The sequence below is a fragment of the Solanum lycopersicum genome, chromosome 12 (genome assembly GCF_036512215.1).
Source record: "Solanum lycopersicum chromosome 12, SLM_r2.1".
Classification (NCBI taxonomy): Eukaryota; Viridiplantae; Streptophyta; class Magnoliopsida; order Solanales; family Solanaceae; genus Solanum; species Solanum lycopersicum.
Genome location: NC_090811.1, coordinates 68,152,812 through 68,176,686, shown reverse-complemented (window position 1 = coordinate 68,176,686; position 23,875 = coordinate 68,152,812). Strand labels below are relative to the sequence as shown.

At 33.1% G+C, this 23,875-nt stretch overlaps 4 protein-coding genes and 1 non-coding gene across 14 annotated transcripts; 1 reads left to right on the top strand and 4 right to left on the bottom strand.

Moving 5' to 3' along the window:
* LOC101263298 (AP2/ERF and B3 domain-containing transcription factor At1g50680-like) lies at window positions 1-1,209 on the bottom strand. Its single transcript, XM_019211479.2, has 2 exons — window positions 1,129-1,209; window positions 1-549 (listed from the first exon to the last, which is right to left on the bottom strand). Exons 1-2 carry the CDS (start codon window positions 1,207-1,209, stop codon window positions 1-3), a joined length of 630 nt encoding a protein of 209 aa, XP_019067024.2.
* A 5,959-nt stretch (window positions 1,210-7,168) lies between these two features.
* On the top strand, window positions 7,169-11,577 carry LOC101260323 (probable magnesium transporter NIPA2). Its single transcript, XM_004252940.5, has 9 exons — window positions 7,169-7,348; window positions 7,430-7,616; window positions 8,735-8,791; window positions 9,316-9,406; window positions 9,494-9,654; window positions 9,865-9,992; window positions 10,094-10,231; window positions 10,661-10,753; window positions 11,173-11,577. The coding sequence occupies exons 2-9, from the start codon at window positions 7,487-7,489 to the stop codon at window positions 11,368-11,370; spliced, it is 996 nt and encodes a 331-aa protein (XP_004252988.1). The 5' UTR covers window positions 7,169-7,348; window positions 7,430-7,486; the 3' UTR covers window positions 11,371-11,577.
* A 971-nt stretch (window positions 11,578-12,548) lies between these two features.
* On the bottom strand, window positions 12,549-17,174 carry LOC101260623 (RPM1-interacting protein 4). Of its 3 annotated transcripts, none has more exons than XM_004252941.5 (4): window positions 16,824-17,174; window positions 13,556-14,266; window positions 13,164-13,355; window positions 12,549-12,857 (listed from the first exon to the last, which is right to left on the bottom strand). In XM_004252941.5, the coding sequence occupies exons 1-4, from the start codon at window positions 16,827-16,829 to the stop codon at window positions 12,825-12,827; spliced, it is 942 nt and encodes a 313-aa protein (XP_004252989.1). In that variant the 5' UTR covers window positions 16,830-17,174; the 3' UTR covers window positions 12,549-12,824. The 3 variants fall into 3 exon arrangements, with proteins under 3 accessions (XP_004252989.1, XP_069148951.1, XP_069148950.1); XM_069292850.1 differs by having other exon boundaries at window positions 16,700-16,911; XM_069292849.1 differs by lacking the exon at window positions 16,824-17,174 and adding an exon at window positions 16,471-16,561.
* Window positions 17,175-18,202: 1,028 nt separating this feature from the next.
* On the bottom strand, window positions 18,203-23,600 carry LOC101260916 (actin-related protein 2/3 complex subunit 4). 8 transcript variants are annotated; one of them, XR_011213523.1, is made up of 9 exons: window positions 23,352-23,456; window positions 23,204-23,273; window positions 22,414-22,488; window positions 22,247-22,312; window positions 21,471-21,523; window positions 21,009-21,036; window positions 19,486-19,590; window positions 18,590-18,913; window positions 18,203-18,435 (listed from the first exon to the last, which is right to left on the bottom strand). XR_011213523.1 is itself a non-coding variant. In XM_010316449.4 (9 exons), exons 2-9 carry the CDS (start codon window positions 23,204-23,206, stop codon window positions 18,346-18,348), a joined length of 510 nt encoding a protein of 169 aa, XP_010314751.1. In that variant the 5' UTR covers window positions 23,207-23,273; window positions 23,352-23,600; the 3' UTR covers window positions 18,203-18,345. The 8 variants fall into 8 exon arrangements, 5 of the variants coding, with proteins under 5 accessions (XP_010314751.1, XP_025884274.1, XP_019067229.1 ...); XR_011213521.1 differs by lacking the exon at window positions 23,352-23,456 and adding an exon at window positions 20,007-20,081 and having other exon boundaries at window positions 23,204-23,279; XM_010316449.4 differs by lacking the exon at window positions 22,414-22,488 and adding an exon at window positions 20,007-20,081 and having other exon boundaries at window positions 18,824-18,913; window positions 23,352-23,600.
* Window positions 23,342-23,441, bottom strand: TRNAY-GUA (transfer RNA tyrosine (anticodon GUA)). The gene is made up of 2 exons: window positions 23,405-23,441; window positions 23,342-23,378 (listed from the first exon to the last, which is right to left on the bottom strand). It is a non-coding gene; the product is annotated as a tRNA-Tyr (tRNA).
* Window positions 23,601-23,875: the final 275 nt, after the last annotated feature.

The following is a 23,875-nucleotide window of genomic DNA, read 5'->3' as shown; positions in this document are numbered from 1 at the left end:
TTAAACTTCATTTCCCCTTTTTGATTTAGTCCAACCTATTTGCTTTCCAAAAAGCAAAACAGGTGTCGGAGCAGCATCAACATCAACAGCAACATCATTATGATTGAGTGCTAAATCCATTGGCAAACCTTCATCGTTCGGAGCAGCATCAACATCAACAGCAACATCATTATGATTGAGTGCTAAATCCATTGACAAACCTTCATCGTTCTTCACCACGTCAATCACAAAGGTATTGGAATTCTCATGTGTTCCATTCTTGATTTCACACAAGTTAAAAATAATTGTATCTCCGGCTTTCAAGTTTTTAGCTTGCACAAACTTGTGCCAACCCCTTGTAAAGGTGAATTTTTTACTACTTTGGCAGTAAAAAAGTTTAAACCTCCATGATTGTGTTGAGCTATCATAAAAATCAACCTCCTCGTTATGCTGGATATGAGAAAAGTACTTTAGAGCATATCTCCTAGGGATCACAAATGTTTTATTTCCAACATCGCTGGGAGTAAGTACTTTGTGAAAAAGTTGTTGCAACGAAGATTCACTGTTACCCTGTAAACAATATTGAAATTTTGACTTTTAACTTGAGGATTTTTCAAAAGAAAAAAATATTAACTTTTAGAGTATAGGGTTATGATCCCTAAGTATTGTTGGAATTTCATACTCCATTCATTAAATATTTTCTAATTTGTTTTTTTCTATTTTTACTTGTTATTTTTGACAAATCAAAAGAGGAATACTTTTTTTTCCTATTATATCCTCAATTTATTAATATTGACTTAATATCTTTGAAAATGTAGCGACTAAATATGTTTGAAATCTTATCAGTTAATGGGGTAAAATGATAAACTTAATATTTCAATCATTTTCTTAATAAGTGGGCTAAGACAAAAATTAACAAGTAAATCTGAGTAAATGAAGTATTTTAAGGAGGCTTACATGTTGTCTATATACCATTATAGGTAATAAATAGCATACAAAATCCCCACACTTATGATGTATATAAGTTAAATTCTTATGAAATTAAATTTTTTGGGGATCGGTAACCAAAAAATCTGTGACTTGCAGTAATAACAACAAGAACAACAACAACATGGATAGGAAACCTATATGAGGAGTGTGTACACATACCATAGTGGGCTGACTGTTCTGTTCGTCCAGAACACCTTTCATGAGTCTTGAATCAGAAACATTATTACTTTGACCTTCCATGTTGAATTCTGAGAAAATTCAAAAAAATAATAATTAGGAACCTTGAGAAAATGTAAGAGATTGATAAGTACCAGTTAAAATATTTAAAGTATGTATAAAGTACACAAACCTCAAAATTGTGGATGTTAATTACATCCTATTTCAAAAGTTTTTTCAAAATTATAATAACTTCAGATTTTGCGGAGTTATCTATGGGGATGTTACAAGAGAGAAGGAATAAAAAAAGAGATTTTTGTAATTTACTCAAATTGTAAGAATTTTTAGAGATTGTGTTGTCTTGAGTTGTGCAATTACATAATTTTTCTCAAGTTAATTATTCAGATACAAATACCAAAAGTAAAATAATAATATTAAAAAAAATAAAAACATAGTTGATCTCACCCACTCAATATTTATTATCTCATAAAATCATTTTTCTACTGATTTCAAATTTTTTTCAATAAAGAAAATGATTTTATGAATAGTAGTACTAAGAACTATTAGATGACTGAGACCATCTGAGAGATCAATTCAACTTTTTTTTCTAAATGCTATTTTCTTTTTCTTTTCAGATTTATAAATTTTATGTCTAAAAACGTTCACAAAAACAAAAAAAAGTTCATCAGATCTTCTGAGGCCCTTATTTTTACAAGTATATATATATAAAAAAAAGAGTTTTCATATAAATTTTTTGACAAGAATAATTTTTTAACATGTAAAATAAACATAAACAAAAATTTATGTAAAAAATTATTAGAAGAATACCTGATTATCTCAAGTATTAACAGTAGAGGCTAAGAAATTTTCCACAAATCACAAAATTATTTAACATCTATATGTCTTTTTATATAATTGTACCATGTAGATTGTAGTAATTATAGATATTAATTATTATATCAATAGATTATTCAATTTACTGAAAATTCCAAATATGTACATAAATAGTTTTGACTTGACACCTGAGCAATAATTATAAAATAACAATTCTATTATAACGCCATTTGAACACAATAAATTCAATATTTTGTAAATACAAAATGACAATAATTAATAATTAAGACAAATTAGAAATCAAATAAGGAATTATCACTTTATTTATTAAACTGGTCAAGTAAAAATAAATATTTAATAACAAAATTTCTAATTGATTTTAATATACTGAGATCTCGTTTGACCATAAATTTTGAAACTTAAAGTTGTTTTTGGACATGCATTTAAAATGGGAAAACAAATTGTGAGTGAAAGTAAATTTTTCCCAAAAACTATTTTAGACCATTTTTTGGAACTTGAATTTTTTTAAGACAATTTTAAAATCTTATCCAAACTATATGGTCCAATAAATATTTAATCATATATTTTCATATTTTGATTAAAAATCTATAGTCAAATATATATTAAAAGATATGAATTTAAAATTAGATCTGGTCAAATACTAGCTAAATATTAGAAAAATAAATTATATAAGGAAAGAATCTTAATCAACTTCAAAATTGTAGATATAATGGGCTTTCTCTATAATTATAAGTCATAGTTAATTTGAAACTTTTAGTTATTATAAAAAATATTTTAATTACAATCTTGTTTATTTTTAAAAAAAATAAAAACATGAGAAAATCGATCAACATAGTTTGTGTTGGAAACCACATTCGTTTTAATCTTAGAAGGGAATACATGTCTCTAAATTGTGGAAATATTTCAAGGTTATGACCTTATTAGGTTTTAATCAATTATTAATCAAATGTTTACAATTAGGGAGGCTTACAATTTAGATAAAAATTGATTCAATTTGAAAACTTGAATCAATTTGGCTTTTATTTGGTTTTTACATTTTCAAAAGTTGATAATATTTTTTTTTATTTTGTTAACATTATTTGAAGAAATAATCTAATCGAACTAACAAGTTATATACACATTTTTTTGTAATTATATATACATAATAGGAAGGGAAAAGGGTCTGAAAAATACTTTAACTTTGGCCGAAATTATTTTTACGATATCAAACTTTATGGATGACCTTTTATCCACTCAACTATTTAATAGTGTATTTTTAAGTCCCCCCCCCCTCCCCGAACTATTTAATAGTGTATTTTAAAGGTATCTATGTGCCTGCGTGAACACATTACTATTTATAATTATGCAATATTTTTTATGTCTACGTGGGCGCATATATACCTTTAAATAGTGCAGGGGGTAAAAGGTCATTTCCAAAGTTTGGTGTCGTACTAGCGATTTCGGTCAAACTTCAGGTATATTCAGACCCTTTCACTACATAATATATTATTTTATCAGTAACTTTTATGCGAAAAATGCAGCACTCTAATGAAAAAGACTGATGTATGATGTGTTGCTTCTTCAATTTGTGATGCTAGTTCATATTCACGTCGAAACACTCGATATCCATATTATATCATGATTAAATTCATATTCACGTCGAAACACTCCCAAACATAGATGACTTTGTACAAATTTAGTGTTTACCTTTTTTTTTTATTGGTATACATGATTACACAGTATCATACACATATTATATACATTTTATACCTGCGTCAATTATTTTTAGTTTAATTATTGAGTGAAGAGTTATTTAGGTTTATCTGTTTAGGATTCTCAAAGCGAAGCGGTTAATTATTAATGAAATTTTTTGCCGACTCTCTGTAAAATACTTGTTTGTCCTAGTGTTTTCAAACACATCATAAGTTAAGTCGATGATGACAAATAACCAATTATCTGCAATAGTAATATAAATTACATCCCTCTCTTTTTCTTTTGCCCTATATCGCCACACCAAAGAATAGGGTGACGTAAAAAAAGAAGGGGTGGGTGGGGTTCATATCAACTTATTTCGATCTAGAATAATAAAAAAAAAATCTAATATTAAAATTTGAATTAATATAAAATAATGTATTTCTTCTAATAACAAAAGACAAACAATTGAGTCCTTGAATTTATTAATTAAAAATATAACATTCCACTCTTTTCCAAATTCATCCATAACTTCTTTTGTTGAAAAATTTAAATTTTCATATAATTTTCCAATATTCATTTTCCTCTCTATAACTAGTTTAATTATCATATTCACGCAATTCATGTGATTATTTTACTTTTTCCGTTTCTATTCACATATCAGTTTTACTATAAATAAATATTCATTAATACTTCCTCCGTTCATTTTTAATTTTCATAATTTTTCTTTTTAGAGGTAAATTATAAGAACTTTGACTATCATTTTACGGTGTATTTTTCATCACATTGATATGCAAAAAATTACAAGTTATAGTACTTTTCGTATAGTTTTTGAATATCTAATTTTTTTGATATATCAAATTAATGTAATATAATTTAACTTTGAAAATTAGTCAAATTGACTTTCGAAAAACGCTACATGAAAATTAAAAGTGGTCAGAGGAAGTACTTGTCGTTTTACAAAATCAGTACATAAATGACAATATTCTTTCTATTTTACCCTTGAAACTAATTAGCTTTGAAAATATGCATTTGACCAATATAGGAAAAATATAACCAAGTCATGTTCATTGGTCAAATTAATCAATCAAAATAAATTAATTCATGTTCATTTATTAAAACCTTGAGAAAACACTAAATAAGAGTACAATGGTAACGTTGTTAGTTTCTTAAGGAACTTGAAATCTAAAATGTTGACAGCTAAATAGAAACGGGGAGTACCTTTTAAACCTAAGTATATACATCCTTTCATATCTTTGTTATAAAAATATAGATATTTACCCCTTTTTCTCACTTTTTCCATATTGATTAACAGTTTGATTTAATTTTGTGTGTGTGTTTTTATGTTATTTTGGACAGGCAAAATTAATTTTTATGTAGGTGAAGTTGTTTCTGATTTGTGCTAAGGTATGCTTTCTTCTTTTGTTATCCTTTTTCATGTTTTTTTTTTTTTGCATTTCTATAAACAAATTAAATTAGATCTAAAAGCTTTAATCTTTGAAATGTGTATTGCTTTCTACATTTATGCCACCACCAAACAAACAAAAAAAAGAAAAGAAAAAAGAAAGAATTGATTAGAGTTCTAATTTGTCATTACAAAAGAAAATCTATGATTTTTTAAATAGATTTAAGTTATATACACTATCGAATTATAGATTTGTTTGCACTATATAAATTATAATTTAATTTTATGTGGTTAGAAAGATAAGTATTATCGCATGGTGGTTCGATCAATTTTGTTGTATGAGATGGAGTGTTTAACTAATTCTATATTTAGAAGATGTAAGTTGCGGAATCGAGGATATTGATATGGATATGTAGGAATACTAGAAGTGATAAGATTAGGAATGAGGATATTCGTGGGAGAGGCATCTGTGATGGACAAGGTGAGGAAAGTGAAATGGAGATAGTTTGGACATGTGAAGAGGAGATGCGGAAATGTCATAATGAAAAGGAGAGGGAGAGGGAAAGGTAAGCCGAGTAAGTATTGGGAAGTGTAAGTAGATAGAACAATATGACGCAATTTCAACTTATTGAAGACATGACCTTATATAGGGCGTGGAGATCGTTGATTAGGGTAGATGGTTAATAGGTAATGGAGCCTTGTGATCTTGTTTTTAGACGGGTTTACGTTTGGAGATGTTTGTCGTAGTATTAATCTCATTTTTGTAGTTTCTAGCTTTTGATATCTATCATTATTTACTATTTATTGTTACTTTGTTGTTATTATTTCTTTATTAGTTGTTATGTTTTCTTCATTATCATTTTTCCTTTTCAGACGTACTTCAAAAACAACTTCTATCTCCCCGAGGTAAGGATACTATCATTAGTACTTTCTACCCTCGCCAAACTCCTACTTTATAAGATCGTATTGAATATGTTATTATTATATTTGGTTAGAACTTGTGTTATTGAATAGTTGAGTATCCATGAGGGTGTAATAGAATAATAATTAAGAATTCGTTCACCTTTAAATTAGAGGCTTCAGGTTAGAATTCTTGAAAAATAATTTTTTTTAAAATAACGCACAAATATCTATGAATTAGCCAGGTATATAATTCAATCACGTTAGCTTATATTTTTATTAATCAATATATTTCTCATTATTATTTTTTTCGTAATAGCATAGCACTATGCATGATAGTAAACACTAGGAACCCGAACTCATACTCAACATTAACTTCATTATATTTTGACAAAGCTCAATTAGACTCACTCAACTCGAACACAGTTATATTTTGACAAAGCTTGATTAAGCTCTACTCAGACTCAATTCGATATTGTAATAAGTTTGGTTAAGCTCAGCTCGACACAATGGCGTAACAGACTCAAATGAGATCAGTTCGCTAAGCTCAACAACCAAGCCTAAGCTTCCGAGCTAAAACCTGAAATATCTCACAAAAAATAGATTTCATCGAAATTGAAAAGGTGGCAAAATGGTAGAAGAGAAAAGTAAAGGGACCACCAACCAACCAAAACAAAACCCTAGTTATAAAAATTATAACAACATCGAAAAATAACAATGCAATAAAAAACTCAATCAAGCGCAGTTTGTTCAGTAGTGTAACACGCTCAATTAAGTTCAGTTCACTTAGCTCGACACCCAAATCTACCTAGCTAAAAAAATCTTTCCAAGCTCAAATTTAAAATATCTGATTAAAAATAAAAGATATCAAAACTAAAAGAAAGTATCGAAAAAGTATAAGAGAAACGTATAAGGACCACCGCCCAAAATTCCAAATAAAACAAAACCTTAATAATTACTAAAGATGATAAAAAAAAACGTGGTATTCGGAAAACAAACAATAAATTAAGTGGTTTTTGTGTGAATCCATTTATTCCTCAATTGTAAGTGTAACGGACTTCTCGTAAAAATGAATTAAATTATGCAAATTCAACAAACAAAAAAAAAAACACAAAAAGAGAATCAAAAAAAGAAAAAATTGCAGAAAGAAAAAAAAAAGTTTTTCTTTTTTCTGCAGATTATAAAAAACAAAAAATGCTCTATATAGAAGTTGGCTGAAGAATTTTGAAAAAACATTGAAAAAAAATAATCAAAACAATTTTTTCTCGTAACTTTTTATTAATTTCATCGACCCTTTGTCAAAAAAAAAAAAAATTGACAATTTTTTTTTGGGGATAAAGGGCGATGATATATAGATATATATCTTTAACCATTTTATCAAATTCAAAAAAGGTTTGATTTTTTTTTTAATCTTGTTTTGGGGTAAAGATATGATTTTTAATTTGTTGTAACATTTTTTTTTGTTTTTTGCAGGGTTGAATTTGTGAAATTGAATTTGTTAACCTCTTCATTTTTTTTTTGAAAAAAAAAATGAGAGGAATATCTGATAATGTTCATGGAGTTATATTAGCTATATCATCAAGTATTTTTATTGGAGCAAGTTTTATTATTAAGAAAAAAGGCCTAAAAAAGGCAGGTGCAACAGGAGGAACCAGGGCAGGTAAAAAAATTAAGTCTTTTGATTAATTATTTGGTTAAATTAACTTTTTTTAAGTAAACCCTTTGCAACTTTTTAATTTTTTTGGTATTAGTTTGATGTGTAAATGTTGAGTTTATTATTGTTTTTGTTGATTTCGATCGGGTTAGGGGTAACATTTTATGCAAGCAGTGTCGATTTATTGTCACAACTCAATTTGTATGTAGGTTTAGATGTGGGGACCATGTGTAGAAGTTCTAAGGTTTTAATGGTGTTTATTTTGCATTATTTAAAGATTATTTCAATTTCAAGCTGCTAGACGTGCGCGCACGTGTGAATTAAAGGTGAAGTAGTGTTATATGACACCCGTTGTATAAATGTTGATTTTTGTTTTGCTTATGTTGATACAATCGGATCGTATAGTCTACGTGCATCAAGTTTAGATAGTTGTGTGATGTAACATTTTGTGCAAGCAGTATCGGCTTATTATCACAATTCTTAGCTTATATGAAGGTTTAGTTGTGGGCCCGTATATAGAAGTTCTAAGGTTTTTACTGATGTTTACTTTGTATTATTTCAAGCGATTTTCGGTCTATTAGAGGTGTGTATGTGTGTGAATTAATGGCGAAGTGGTGTCATACGACACCCCTTGTATAAGGTGAAGTGGTGTTGTATGATGCCCCTTCAGGGACATGTAATTTGTCCTTAGAGACTCGGAATTGATTCCTTTTTCTTGTGTTCCTAATATGCGTATGCAACATGTTGTATTCTTCCTCTTGCTTTATAATCGTTTAAATACTTGTATGTAGAGTTCATGCCATGTAGAATACTGTTGTTGAGTCAAGATTTTCACTAAAGGAATTATAAAATATAAAGTACGCACGGAAAAAAAAAGCAAAGGGGATTAAACATATAGTATATATATTCGACTTGAAGAGCTCTTAAGTCTTTGTGGTATAAAAATGACTTAATTGGGAAGAAATGACTTGGTTTCTGTTTTCGTGGGGAGTTTGAACATATGTCGATATGGTTGTATAGGATTCAATATCTTGCTTGTTATGTTCTTCTATTGTTTCTAATTGATGCTAAGATAAACGAGTTCTGTTATCAAGATTTATACGTGTGTTTTAATTTTTTAACAGGTTCAGGAGGACACTCGTATCTGTTGGAACCAATGTGGTGGGCCGGGATGTTAACTAGTAAGAGTCATAACTCAAACTTAAATGTATGTTAGTTTTATGTGTTTCTTTTTCACTTTATGCTGACATCTCTACGCTTAATAATGATCAAGCACAGCGTACGTAAAAGACGTCAGTATCTTGTTTACCTACGATTGTTCTTTATGATGCTCCTGGAAAATATGCAGTTTCTTGAACGTAGTTCGATGGAGGTGCTAGAATTCTTATTATGCTTGTCACTTGATAGATTAACTAGTAATTCTACCTCTGTTATAACACCGACATGTTTAGTAACTTGAATGGATAGCCTATTGGCCACAGCTTGCTTTCCGATGCATAGTTAGTTCGCTTGCTTTCCCCATCCATAGGTCGTGTTAACCCTATGAGTAAGCCTAAGACATTTCAAGTTCTCACGTAACGCCTAGTTTAGTGTAGCACCTCGGTTCTGCCTTCTCATTGCCGAGTCTTGCTTCTGATCTCTATTTGAGTCTCTAGTTCATTACTGATACAGTTTTATGTAATCCTAAACTAACGTATGCTTGCAGTGATCGTTGGAGAGGGAGCTAACTTTGCTGCTTATGCGTATGCCCCTGCAATTCTTGTGACTCCTCTGGGGGCTTTAAGTATAATTGTGAGGTATGTAATCATGTAGCATTATTAGGGTAAAATATGACTCGGAAAAGCTCATTTTAGTTTCAAAACTCATATAGTTTTCCTTTGCAGCGCAGTGTTAGCCCATTTTATTTTGAAGGAAAGACTGCATATGTTTGGGATTGTTGGTTGTGTCCTCTGCTTGGTTGGCTCTATTAGTATTGTCTTACATGCTCCTCTGGAAAGGAAAATTGAATCCGTCATGGACGTTTGGCACCTAGCATCAGAAGCAGGTATTTCCAAAAAGCAATATCAGTTACATTCTTTCATTTTCAGTGAAAGTTCATATTACCGACCCCAACTTGCTTAGGATAGAAGCGGATTTGTTGTTGTAGAGAAGTAAGGGTGGTAAATGTTGCCTTTACAAGCGCTGGCGTTTCCCTAGATTGTGAAATCCTTTAAGTTGGAACATTGCTTAACGAATGTGTTTTTGAGAAGAACAGGATTCATTATATACACATGTGTAGTCGTGGTGGCTGTGCTTGTCCTTATTTTCCGGTTTGTGCCTAAATACGGGCAGAGGTATATGGTCATTTACATCGGAATCTGTTCTCTCACGGGGTCTCTCACGGTCAGTATGTTCTCCCTTTTTATGTACTTGCACCTGCAGTAGTTCATGGTTCTTTCCTATGCTTATCGCTCGTGTTTTGTCTTGTGATTACGATTACTCAGGTCATGGGAGTGAAAGCAGTCGGAATCGCTCTTAAACTCACATTTGAAGGAAAGAATCAGTTCAAATATTACCAGACATGGTTGTTTACTGTGTTTGTTATCATCTTTTGCCTTTTACAGCTGAACTATTTGAACAAGGTATTTGTTTAATTCTCTTAGAGAGCCTTTTGATGAACTTTTATGTTGCTCGAACTCGTCAAAAATATCGATGGTTGTGTATCTGATCCTTATTTTTGGAGAGTCCGAGCAACATAGGTTAGCATTGCTTTAGGTGATCTTGTGCCTTCTATGAAAATGAGAAATTACATACAAAATAGTCTAAAAGTGTTTAAGCGCGAATTTAGAAGTTTTTATATCTTCAGCCATAATATACTGAACTTCATTTTTCGTTTGAACGACGAGCAGCTAATTCTCCAGTCCAATTGACCCCTGAAGCGTTCCATATACGAAATTGTTTAGTTTTACCATGTCGGATCTGTCATATGACACACATCAGATGATATTTTTGAAGAGTCGGGGAAATTATTTTCGTAATATTAAGTACTACTCAACTATTGTGTTTTGTAGGCACTCGACACATTTAATACTGCAGTGGTTTCTCCGGTATACTACGTCATGTTTACAACACTGACCATACTTGCCAGCATGATAATGTTTAAGGTAATTCAACAACTTCTTGATTCTCTTTTCAGCATTCTTTAGTTTTATCAACTGCTTACAGATACGCGACATGAATCATTTGTCACTACAATCATGTCGAGTTTCTGTAATACTGGAAGCAAAAATCTTCAATCGCGCTCGAACTTGAATCAATCGTTATCCACTTTCTGTCTCCTTTGTTATAGTTCCATAGATAATCATGATCATTTCATACTACAATCATCATGTCTTACTGTTATCTTGGTTGTGTTTATTTCATCTCAAAAAAGCTATGTTTCTCAGATTCTTATGTAGTCGGATCCTCGAAAAGTAGTATATTTTTGAAGGATCTGATACGGGTGCAACAACATTTTCGGAGAGTCTGAGTAAGATAAGCCGAAAAGTTCAAAACTTGACAATTGTTTTTTTTGGGAATGCAGGACTGGGATCATCAGACTGCAACACAGATAATAACAGAACTGTGTGGCTTTGTAACTATCCTATCTGGTACTTTTCTCCTTCACAAAACCAAGGATTTGGGGAATAGTCAATCAACAAATGCTATTCTTCTTCCAAAAAACAAGGAAATAGAAAGTAAGGCGACGAACGAAAACTCGAAAGAAATTATTGAAGTTTGAAGAAAACTTCACAAAGGGGTTGTATGTTATCTGTACTTTGTATTATGGAAGATAGAAGCATTTCTTGTTTGGAGAAAAAAACAATAGAATTCTATGTGAAGCTATGGCCAAAAAAAAGGCAAAGATTTTTGACAGTATATTGAGATGCTTCCTCCTTTGTGTTATGTTGACTTTGAGTAAATCATGATTTGAAATGCTTCTTTTGAATGATGTATAATAATGGTGTGAGAAGAGAAATGGATGTGAAAAAATGTTCTTAGTAAACAATTTCATTGTGTATGTAGGACATGAGTACAATATGTATTGATATATTGTCTAGTAATTGTTAAACACATACTATTGTTATGTGGTATGAGTACATTGGCTACTTTTTGCTAATCCATCCACCGTTAACACGTCTCAGGTTCGAGTGTTGAGAATAGAGAACCTTTCATTAGGAAGTGTAGTATCTCACTCTCTCGTCATATAGCACAAATGCTTGCTAGTTAGGGTTAATGGGCTTCACATATCAGATGGTTGAACGAAAAAATAACTTTTTATTAGCAAACACAATCCATCTGTCCTTGATATGTTTTAGGTTCGAGTATTGAGAATAGAGAATCTTTCGGTAGGAAGCACATTATTCCCTCTTCCAAGAATTGGCTTGTATAGCACAAATCCTTACTAGTCGAATTAACGAACTTCAGATACCAGATGATTGAACGAGAAAAAAATAACTTTTATTAGTTAACACAATGCCTAGATATATCTCGTAGGATTTAGAAAGTGTAGTTTTTTTTTTGTTTCTTAACATGTTATAGTAGTAAATCCACCATTTCTTACCAAGTAAAGGACTACTTATAAATACCTTTAAAAAGTAATCTAATTGTGTAAATAATTATTTACGTCGTCGTCGCTCGTCAATGCATATAGCTTAAACTCTAGCTTAAACTCTAATCGAATACCACAATTCCATTTAATGTAGATATGTTTTTGCAACAATTGAACAAAAGCTAGATGCCTAGATTTCAAAATTAATGTGAAGCTTACACTTGATTAATATGGAAGTAAATGAAACTGCATTCACAAATATACTCACTAGATAGAAGTACTACAAAAGGTGAGATCAAACCCTAAGGTTGTTGGTTCGAGTCATCAAAAGAGCAAAAAGATGGGAGCTCGGGATTGAAAAAGCAATGCAAAATATAAAGATAACTTAGATAAATCTCCATGAAGAAGAAAGCCAACAACTAATGGATGGCAGAACAAGAAGAATGTCATTTTTCTCTTTGTTTTTTTCTTTCCCTTTTCTCAATCTTTTTTCTGGTTTGTAAAGCAAAATATTAAAGTCTAAAGCACACAATGAACAACATATATACTAAAGAGATCTACAATCTATACATAACCAATGTTTCATGTTTTAAAATAGGGTACATGCCCATTTGCATTTTTTGTTTGTCTCATCCTCAGCATTGTCAACTTCGACCCCATGGGAAACATAAACAACCCTGCGAGGAACAGCAAAAAGGAGACATTAGAAAACGGTCTATGAACAAATGAGTAATACTTTGCTAGAACGATTAGTAAAGAGGTTTCACAAACAATTGTTCTGCTGCCTACATCAGATGGGATGCTTTGTGCATCGGGCTGCGCTTTTTATTAGAAAGAAAAGACTGACCAGAAGCTTGGTCTGAGACAAATGAGTTGCATACAATGAGGTTGGGGGGTTAGAGTCACTACAGGAAAATGGGAAAAGCCGCTGCTGGTCCCTGGAGAGGGGGTTAGTATATCGGAAAACCAAATAAGTTATTTACCTTTCCACTGTCATTTCCATATCGCTTTTGACTGTTGGAGTAAGATGTATCAGTTGATGAGGAAGGTACTTTTGCTGAACCAGTCTGCTTCTCCTCTCGCACTTTGTTAAAGATTTGCGTGTAACCTTCTGCTGATGCAGGATCATTCTCATCCCAGTCACCAAATTTAGGAACAGCAGGGCTGTCATCAGGCTGAAAATGCACTTTTATTATGCTCTTATAGTTAAAGAAAGAAGTTTTTTTATTTGTTCTCACTTCAAGTTCTCTCGTACTAATTTAGGAAAGAGAAAAGAAACAACTTCATCTTTTCTTTACATTCTTGTAAGTTTGGTAAGGGTCCTAATCATACTGGTTCTGAAAGTCGATGGAAAGAAAATGACAAAAAGACCTACCGTGTCATCACCTTTTGCAACTGGTCTCAAACGGGATCTTCCAGGTGTAGAAGGAGCCAGACCATGACTACCTTCAGATGAAGCCTTCCTTTCCCATGAGGGGGAGGAGACAACACCACCTTTGCCTCCAGGCCTTCCATGGGAATGTGGATGCAGCGGGGAATGCTCAATGCTGCGATCAGGTCCTACACTTTGCTGAGAGGCCCTCTTAGGTGTAGCACCACCACTTAAGCCACCATAGCGATGATGAGGTGATTCCATAGGAGTTCTTCTCCCCATGTTCTCATTGCGCAACGGGGAATCAGTAGGTTTCCTCAGGTAACCCTCTTCTCGGCTTGGCCGACGTTCATGCCTTGGTGTTAGGATTTCAGTGCTCTTCATTGTTTCTGATTCTGACTTGTTGCCTCCATATTTCGCACCATGTCGTTGTGGAGATGGGTAAGTTGGAACTTTGTGACCCATGGTGTCTGGATGCATTGGAGAGCCAGTTGATTTCCGCAATTCTACATCATCTCTGCTGGCAATACGTTCCGGCTTCTGTCGTACAGTATCTGTTCCATTTTCACCTTTCACTTTTGCCTCAAGATATTGAGGATCATTTGGATTCATTTTACTTCCTTTCTTACCCTTAGCAGCATTCTCAAAATAGGTAGTATATTGAACATCTTCATCGCTTTCCCACTCACCAAATTTTGGTACTTGTGAGTGTTTCTGCAAGAATATGCAGCCACATTCATGTCGCAAACATAGTTTAGACAGTGCCCCCGCTCCATTCAGTTAGATATACAAGTAAAAGGAATGAAAACATTAAGAAAGTGTAACGCAAAACAAATCTCTACAATCAGGTAAAATAAGCTCAAGCAAAGACTTATATAAAAGGGACTGCATCTATTCCCTCGCCCTTAGGGAAAACTTGGCTTCTATGCATTCCATTATGTGCGAACCTATTTGATCTTATTTTAAATTTCACATGGAAAATTTTTCTAATTTTTTTCTATAATAAGCTCCCAAAGGGAACCTCCAATATTGAAAATAAACCAAAACTATCATCTTCGACAAACTCAATACGACAAAGATGTTATACATCATATATATGCCAAGTGGAACACTCGCTATCTTGGAAAATGAAGTGCTTATAAGACTATTTATTGCATCATCTATTAGTAAAGAGACATATTTAACATCGTTTGCCTACTGAATAAGAAAGTGTAGGTATATCAACCATTAGTGGCCATCTCCAGCCAAAATTAAACAACAGGCCCTACAGAGCACCGTATATTAATAACTTAACATAGTTATTGGCTCTACGTGTCAGGTTGAAAATTCATCACTCGACTCTAGGATGCTGTAAGCATTGAGCTGACTCTTTCCTATGAAAGACTGAACACAGAGAAGAAGTAGGAAATTAATTGTAAACATCACTCTTAGAGAAAAGCAGATAATTGTTGAGAAAATGGATCTCGGGCCTAAATCAACCCCAAAAATTAGCTTATACAGGGAGGACAGTCTAAGATCTTTTAGGAGAAATCAGTACATATTTTCAACCAATACGGGACTCTCTAACAATCTTGCACATCCAAAACTGGACCTCTTGAGCATAAATAACAGAACAGAGGGGGGTCCAACATTTGGTAACATAACAATAGGAATGGGCCTGGCTCTGTAGAGGAAGATAAGGCATGTACGACACTGTATAGTAGTAACGTTAAGTGAAATGGTTAATTGAAGAGACAAAGCAGAAGCAATCAAATAAAATGGACTGTGAAATGATGTTTGGATTCAGTGATAATGAAAGACTCTAATTTTAACACCCTATAGCCAGTTAAGTCAGTATTCACATAACAAATAATTGTGTGCTTTTTTGTGCACTCTATTTCCATATGCCAGATAACTCGAGTAAAATAAGGAAGGGTAAGGATTCTGGTGATAAACTAGTGTCAAGCTGACAGAAATCAATTCAGTGGATAAGAGTCATCCCATTGTGTGCCTAAGATACCTACTACACTCTAATCCATTCCACTATATATAACAATAGCTTAGTGGTATCACTGTATCACCAAGTGGCAATCTTCTTAAAAGATAGCAGTACTTCACAGACTTGAAGAAAGCACATAAATTGCACTCAATTCTACGACCAACCAATTTCAAATAATTGCAGCACAGTGAAAAATCTAATGACATCTTTGCAGTCTTTATCATTCCTCTATCCATTATTATTAGATTTGGTCTATTCCTACATGCCTTTGTACCTTCACAGGGTAGGGGTATGGCTGCATACACCACCCTCCCCAAACACCCCACTTGTGGGATTACACCGGGTATGTTGTTGTTGTTGGTCCATCCATGTATATTCTCTTCTAAATGTTTAACAGATCTTTCCTAGTCCCAACTACTAGCTCAATTGCTCAACTATCTAGCTTCAGAAATACTATTCCGCAAAATCCCATAACTGAAATGCCTTTCTATAGTCACATTTCTTTAGGAAAGATCCAGTGATTTTGCGTTTTCAATAATCCAACAAACATTAACCACAGACCAACACTGACAGTTCCTTAATTGCAGCTGGTAATACGTATAGTTTAGCTTTAAGTTTAAGCAAAACCCAAGTTTTAAAACTACTATATCCTTGGAATTTCACTAGAATTAAGCAAAATACACATAAGCACTTAACGGCACACACCCCTCACAAGATCAAGTTAATTTCAACACCATGAATCAAATCAAGTTCAGTTCCACCATGAATAAGCTCAATCAATCAATAGCTATTAAAATCAAGATTATCCTTTTAACTCCCAAAACCTCAACAAACTTTACAAAGAACCCATTCAATCATAACCAACATTCCACATAACAGAGAACTAATTTCAGCTCAAAAATTTTACAAAACACAAGATAAATTAGATCAACAAACTCACTGCCATTTCAAAAGGGTCTGCAAGTTAATAGCAGCTTAGAGAAAAAACCCTGCTATAACTTAGCTGGATTTCACTAAAATTCCACAAAATGCACATAACCATTCAATTACACCCCACCCCCACCACCCCATTTGACAAAATCAAGCTAATTTCAACACCATGAATCAAATCAAGCTCACTTCCACCATGAATAAGCTCAATCAATCAACAGCTACTAAATCAAGATTACCTTTTAACTCCCACAAATTAACCCCATTTAAGCATAACCAACATTCCACAGAATACATAATACACAACCAATTTCAGCTCAAAAATTTACCAAAACACAAGATAAAACTAGATCAAGAACTCACTGCCATTTCAAAAGGGTCTGCAAGTTAACAGCAGCTTAGAGAGAAAAATTCAGCTAAAATGAAAAAAATGGGAGCTTTCCAAGATATCTTCTTTCCTCCTCCTCCTCCTTGTTATGCACACAGTGTGGGGCCAACTCACAGAAAGAGAGAGAAAGAGAAAATTAGGGGTAGGATGACCGGATGACTGGCGTCACCAGTAACATTTCATATCCAACATACTTTTCAACATTACCAACGTCAAAGAAATAACAATCTCGATATAAAATGCATTCGCCATCATATCATATCATATTATCTCTTAAAATAATTTGATATTACAATCAATTTAATCGCACCTTAACTTCGTTATTTGAGTGTGGATTAAATTTATGACTCATACACATAACACGTTCTTTAAGAATTTATATAGTAAAAGAAGAATAACTTCGTCAATTTACTTTTCAAGAAACTTTTTTAAATAAAATTACATAATTATTTAAAATAAAATGATCGACTAATATGAGACGGAACGAATATAATTAAAAAGGACACCTTTTTGTGAAGCACATGCAGTTAGCCGGTCAATAGTAGGTTTGTGAATATGTTGGCATTTTAGACAGTGTAATATGTAACCAACATGCCTAATCTGTTATTCAATTTATTTTTTTAAAATTAAAAAAAAAAAACATGTTGCAGTCAATAATAAATTATAGTGTTAATATTGTTTTAAAAATATATTTTTTTTATAATACCAAAAAATAAAATAGGAACAAAAGAAAATCTAGAAGCATAAGAATAGGATTATAATGTCAGAAGGGTAGGATCAGTCAAATCTATTACTTTATATAATCATTAAATATTACTAATTATGACAGTAAGCAGTAGCTATCTTTGCCTTTTCTGTCAGAACCTAATTTTTTTTCTCAGTTATTGTCACCTTCCATTATCGATACAGATATTAGATAACTTTATCGAAACTTAAATAAATGAAAAGAATTCGCGTCGAGAGCGAACCTAGTATTGTAATTGCAGCATATTAAGAGTCTTGGTAACTTTTGATGTAAAAACCACACTTAAATCGTATCATTATTTTTTGTGTGAATTTTCTGCAATAAATGTGTATCGAAATATACCTCAACTATCAATTGATCACTTTCGATAGTAAAAGTGGACGATCGAAAATTTATATGTGTTTTGATAAGGATTCGGTGATAGGATATGTAGGAAACTCACGCACCTCATAATTCAGATATGAAACTCAAAAAACGAAGATACTGTGTTTATGACCTAAAATCATATATCGAACTCAAAGTTATGACTACAATAGATAATAAAGCTCATTTGCAAAGTCTATTAAACTGAGAAATGAGAATTCACTGTGTCATAGCCAGCTCCTCAAATAGTGAAGAAAAAGAGAGATCTCATTGATGCAATACAACAGAAAATTTCTGCAATGTTTAGCTACAAGCAGAGAACAAAAAAATGAATATATGTTCTAGTTGTCACAAGAATAGAACACGGAATAAACAACGATAACGAAAGATCAGATGAATTGCTTCAGAAACTCAGTAGCGACAAGCCTCCCTCGCGTATTCACTGATAGTTTCAGTTCACTGATTTCCTTATCAATATCCTGCAATTTCACAAAAGAAACAGATGGTTTACAGTTTTATATAGCTTCTCTTTGAAACTAATAAGGCAGCAAATCCTGTCCTCATTTCCACCGGGAACTATACATGTATTTTTTCGAGGAAGTATCATTTATACTAGATTGTTTCCAGTCTAACCTAAGGCAAACGTTAGTGACTGATTCCATGGCTCGAGGTCTCACTGCATCTAAGACACCCCCTTGCATCTGATAATAGAGGCAAATACCCTTTGGCAAATCATTTTTACTAACTTCACCAATCTTTCCACAGGCTCAAACTATTTCAAAAAGTTCGTAAGTGATTGATGCAGAGGTCTCACTGCTACTTCATCGTTGGGCCTAAGGGGGTACGAGTGGGGATTAATAATTGTACCTCCATGAATTGCACTATGAAATCAATAAGCTTCTGCTTCTGCATGTCTTCACAATGATAATTTGTAATGAGAAAACTAATGTCGTAGCCCTGAAATACAACGCCCAGCAAAATTCAGATGATTAAAAGTAGGTCAAGAAACAGTCAAGTTATTCATCTTCCTTGATATCGAAAATATTCTCAGCTTATGTCTTAAACATACATATCTGATTCAGTGTCAGCTAATAAACTCACAGGCTTTAGGCTTAGTTTCTACTTTATTTTACAAGGAAAAACTTGAGTACATCGAAAGGTGATTATTCTCCAAACGTTGCTACTCTCTATCTAGGACTAATATATAAATACAGATAAAAACTACACTTTTTTATGTTATCAACCAAGGCTGCAAGGCAATCACATGGAAGTTGCAGACAAATCCGATTATAAACAAATGGTAGGCTAATGTCTGTGTGCACTCTACTCTCCCAGTGCCCAGACGTTGTTGTTGTTGTTGTTGGTAAGTAAAAGCAGAGAGAACGAGAGAGAGAGGAAGGCAAAAAAGACGGGAAGTGAATTGGTCATTCAAGTTGTCTCAAACATTACATAATTTTAGCACACAGAATTATAGAACACGCCAAAGCGAGGAATCAGTTACAAGGAGTTGAAAGGAAAGAATTACAAACCTGAACCGGCTTTCTCCTCAACACCTGAAACGCTTCAGCTCTCATAGACAAAAATCTAAGGAACTTCTTTGTTAGTATATTTTCAAGTTCATCTGACTGTTTCACCTGCACAGCAACAATAGCATATGAAGAGCTTAAGCTTTTTCTTTCCGAGTGATTTTCAAAATCCAGAATCTTAACGTTCCTTGCAAATTTTATTTTTCTTGTAGGCAAATCCCAAGTTTTGTTTTACCATTTCATTTGAAATACAACACACTAATGATTTGATCTCTATACCAGTCTGTTGCGTATGGTACTACAAAGAAAGATCTCGACTACTAATGAATACTTAGCCAACGGCCTTTAGCATGGAGAAGCTGATGTATAACTAGAGAATTATAGTTTATAAGAACGAAAGCAGAAATGAGAAAATTATGCACATATTTTTAGACAACATGCACCATAATTTGTAGCTGAGTTTCTCTTTATATATAGGAATATAAGAATCAACGTATGTGAATAGCAAAGCAAAGCGAACCTACCTTTAGACTTATTCTTAGGGAATTAATAGATGTTTCAATCAAGCACTTTTCAGCCTCATTTCTACAAATCGTAATCTGTGAATTGGTAAATGGGAAAGATTGAATAGATCGACTTAAGACATGCAGCTAATAAGAAATATTTGGGACTCAAATTCTAAAGTAAAGACAGTACTAATAAGAGCATTAGAGGCATAGTTCAGAACTTGTACATAAAGGGTTGGAAGAAAATGAATAACAATTAATCAGAAACTTTCAAGTTACGCTAAATCTGAAATTATCATGGCAGAAACTGGTAATTTATAATAAAGAAGCATACCGACCAACAATTGCGCTTGCGCTAGTAGAAAACAAAAATGAAAACTCATCCTTATACACCTAAAGAGCAGGACAGATAACTAAGTTCTTTGGCACCTTAAATTATTGATTATTTTTTCCTAACTAGTTATGGAGAACATGTTAACCATCAAGATAAAAAATAAACATATAACTTCTTCTAACGGAAAGTATCATGGACTAAATTTGCATCATTTTTGACGCTAGATGACCTAAATATAAGACTAGTTCGAGTAACCAACCAACTAGGACAGAAACTCATAGCGAAGTTAGCTGGCCTAATCTAATGCTAGCTAGTGCCCCCCAACCAATTTGGACAGCTTGTTACTGTGTTACATCATTAAAGCAACTCATCGACAATGTGCTGGCAGCTAAATTAACAACTCGTGAGCAGGTTTTTGACAAATAGATAATCGTGAGAGAAAAATCATATTATTCTAAAAGCAAGAACTCTCTACACACTTCATAAATATCATGAACAGAATAACACACAATCACTAGTTTAAGAAACCTTCAGTGCATATATAAAGCGAGTCAATAATAACATGTAATTTAGATTGGCAATGATTGTACTGAGAGCAGATGAGCAAACTATGGGAACATGAAAGTCTGTCGAGCAGAGATCTTCAAAAATAAAGATCAAAGTTAAGAATATAAAACAGTTCTTACAGGATTAAGAAGAAGTTCTGGGCTTGTCCTGTAGAACATACCAAATGAGAAAAACATTATTATTCTGATCTACACACTTTGCAGGTAACAAATAAAAGGGAGCAATGAGTCAACGTGTGTTGTAAGATTTTTCTTATTTTATCAATGCTGCACGTCGATTCCTCTAACCCATAAAAAGCATTCAGTATAAGTTTCTCTGCGTAAAGAGATGAGAACTCAACAATAGCATTTTAGTAAAATATTAAGTTCTGCTGCAGAAAGTGATATGTGTATGCAAGTCAAAAGTTAATGTTTTAGGATCCAGTCATACTATATGTAAAAAGAATACACATGAAATTCTTCTTGATTATAGGAATCCACACGCTGTGAAGACATTTGATGAATTACAGAAGAGAAAAATTATGTAATGCTAACCGACATCATTAACTTCGAGTAAAATGAGACAGCAGCATGAAGTCATACTTTAATTCAACCTCTGGTTTGTTATGCCTCTCTACTTCTTGGCATGGGAAATTCTGTAACCAGCCAACAACCATGAGAAAAGGAATGTTAAGACAGGTATAGAGTAACCAATACATCATATTTACTGAATAAATGGTTGAAGGGGCTTAAAAGTCAAAGCTAACACTTCACCGCATGACTAACAGCAAATTATTTTTTCAGATATATCAAGATATGTCAAATGCAACAAACTAATTGACTGAACATAGAACAAATGGTGGCTGAAATAACACACACTGACAACTACTCCTCAATTCCAAGCTAGTCGGCTGAGCGAATAACATATGATTAAAGAAGCATAACAATATGCAGAGAAGGCAATGGAGCAAATCATAATAATAATATTACAATGGAATGCAGATGTCAGACTACAGTTTCTTTTTGTTGGGGGGGGGGGGGGGGGGGTGGAGAAGAGTCGAAAGTGCTGATAACATGCTGCATATGGACTCTCTAATCAAAGCATATATGACTGCCGGAATTAAAACTAATAAGTGTAAACAGAATGACCTAGATGCATGGGAACTCAACTTGCTTCTCGAATCATCCAAAATATCATAGCGTTATGCTTTAAATTGTCTCAAACTACCAAACTTCGTTAATGTCTTGGTGTACAAACCTCAGGCCAATGACAATGCAAGTCAAACACAACAACTAAAAGGACTCAACTAAGTATTTAGTTTTCTTTTACAGTACTGCAAAAATCTCTAATGATATTTAACATGTAGAATGCTACATACCTGAAGACACATTGCTGCCTCAAGCGTATTTCTTATGCATGTCAGATACAATCGCAACGGATTTGCCTAGAAATAAATCAAAACAATAACTGCTCAGCATTTTGCAGTAAGTACCCCCCCCCCCCCACCCCACCCTAGCCACTCAAACACACACATAATAAAATTACATTTATAAACAACCAAACACAAACATTGCTGCCTGGAGCGTGTTTCTTTTGCACGTCACAATGCAAAGGATTTGCCTATAAATTTATCAAAACAATAATTGCTCAGCATGTAACCCCTCCCAACACACACATAAGAAAAAACACTAACATGGCCCCAGTAGTCCCACAAAGTAGGGTATGGGAAGGTTAAAGTGTATGCAAACCTTACACACGCAAAAAAAATGATCACACTTTTACACAACCAAACCCACAGATTGCTGCCTCAAGCTTGTTTCTTATGCATTTCAGACACAATCATAATGGATTTTCCTTCAAATTCATCAAAACTACAACTTCTCAGCATTTTACACCATGTAAACCCCCCACCCCACCCCACACAGAGTCCCACGAAAAGGGGTTCAGGGAGGCTAAAGTATACACAAACCTTACGCACGCACATAAAAAAAGATCACATTTTTAACCAACCATACCCCTTTCAGAAATCATTCCATCTAAAATCTCATTCATTTCATAATTCTTAAGATCCCCCACCCCCCAAACTTTCACCATATACATAGTAATAAGTGCACAACAGTAATATAAGTTCACTAATATATTCTACTACAAACAAACATACCCCGCGCAATCTCTCACAAGTGAGGTCAGCTCAAAACTGCACATAAACATTCTGAAACTACAAAAATATAAAATCTTGGATCTAAACAAGAATCAATTCAAACACATCTCAACATAATCAAATCACTTAATACCCTTATTTTTTTTCGAAATTCAAAATGACTCAAATACTTACCATTAAACGATTGTTTTTCTTGATTTTCCCTTTGAAATTGAATACAATATTAATCCGATCGAAGTTTTAGCTGAATACAGGGTGCACGTTAAGTTAAATACTGCTAAAATGCGCCCAAAAAAAATTATAAAAAAAAAATCCGACCTACCGGATTCGAACCAGTTGACCTAAGGATTAATCTGTGGGTTTTATTTGACCCGACTACAGTCCTCCGCTCTACCAACTGAGCTAAGGTCGGTTTGATGATAAATAATTGATTACAAATTTTTTTATAGATACATACACTCAGAGCTCATTTAGTTGCTCGTTTAGTTGGAGAACAAGTTATCTCGAGACTAGTCAGGCTCTCCATTTAGAGTTTTTAAGTTCGCGTTAATTTATCAGGTATGTTTTCCATTGTTCTTGGTCATGCAAGGATGTCTAGCTTATAATGAACACCCTCAGATAGAAAATTTTTTTGTCTTTAATCGAACATCTCGGATTTCAAATTAGAAAAAAATCTAGATAGGAAACACTTTCCTAAGGATTTCTTATATAAGCTAGAACGACCCTCACAAATTACGAGTACTAATTTGTTAAGAATTAATTTGATTGAAAACATCGTACACGATGTAATTCCAAAATTCCAATCGATCCCAAAAGCGGCTACGAGAGCAATTACCCTTCTAAGCT

What these genes read in the sequence shown, in the direction of transcription:
- LOC101263298 (XM_019211479.2), bottom strand. Translation starts at nt 1,209, where the DNA reads ATGGAAGGTCAAAGTAATAATGTTTCTGATTCAAGACTCATGAAAGGT. An exon ending in AGAACAGTCAGCCCACTATG is followed by an intron (nt 550 to 1,128) that starts GTATGTGTACAC and finishes TATTGTTTACAG; the next exon opens with GGTAACAGTGAATCTTCGTT.
- LOC101260323 (XM_004252940.5), top strand. Translation starts at nt 7,487, where the DNA reads ATGAGAGGAATATCTGATAATGTTCATGGAGTTATATTAGCTATATCA. An exon ending in AACAGGAGGAACCAGGGCAG is followed by an intron (nt 7,617 to 8,734) that starts GTAAAAAAATTA and finishes ATTTTTTAACAG; the next exon opens with GTTCAGGAGGACACTCGTAT. An exon ending in AGCTGAACTATTTGAACAAG is followed by an intron (nt 10,232 to 10,660) that starts GTATTTGTTTAA and finishes TGTGTTTTGTAG; the next exon opens with GCACTCGACACATTTAATAC.
- LOC101260623 (XM_004252941.5), bottom strand. An exon ending in TTGCAAAAGGTGATGACACG is followed by an intron (nt 13,356 to 13,555) that starts GTAGGTCTTTTT and finishes GTGCATTTTCAG; the next exon opens with CCTGATGACAGCCCTGCTGT. An exon ending in ATGGAAATGACAGTGGAAAG is followed by an intron (nt 12,858 to 13,163) that starts GTAAATAACTTA and finishes TGTTCCTCGCAG; the next exon opens with GGTTGTTTATGTTTCCCATG.
- LOC101260916 (XM_019211684.3), bottom strand. An exon ending in GTGTTTGGTTGTTTATAAAT is followed by an intron (nt 22,313 to 22,413) that starts GTAATTTTATTA and finishes ATTTATTTCTAG; the next exon opens with GCAAATCCGTTGCGATTGTA. An exon ending in AAACCAGAGGTTGAATTAAA is followed by an intron (nt 21,037 to 21,470) that starts GTATGACTTCAT and finishes TATGTTCTACAG; the next exon opens with GACAAGCCCAGAACTTCTTC.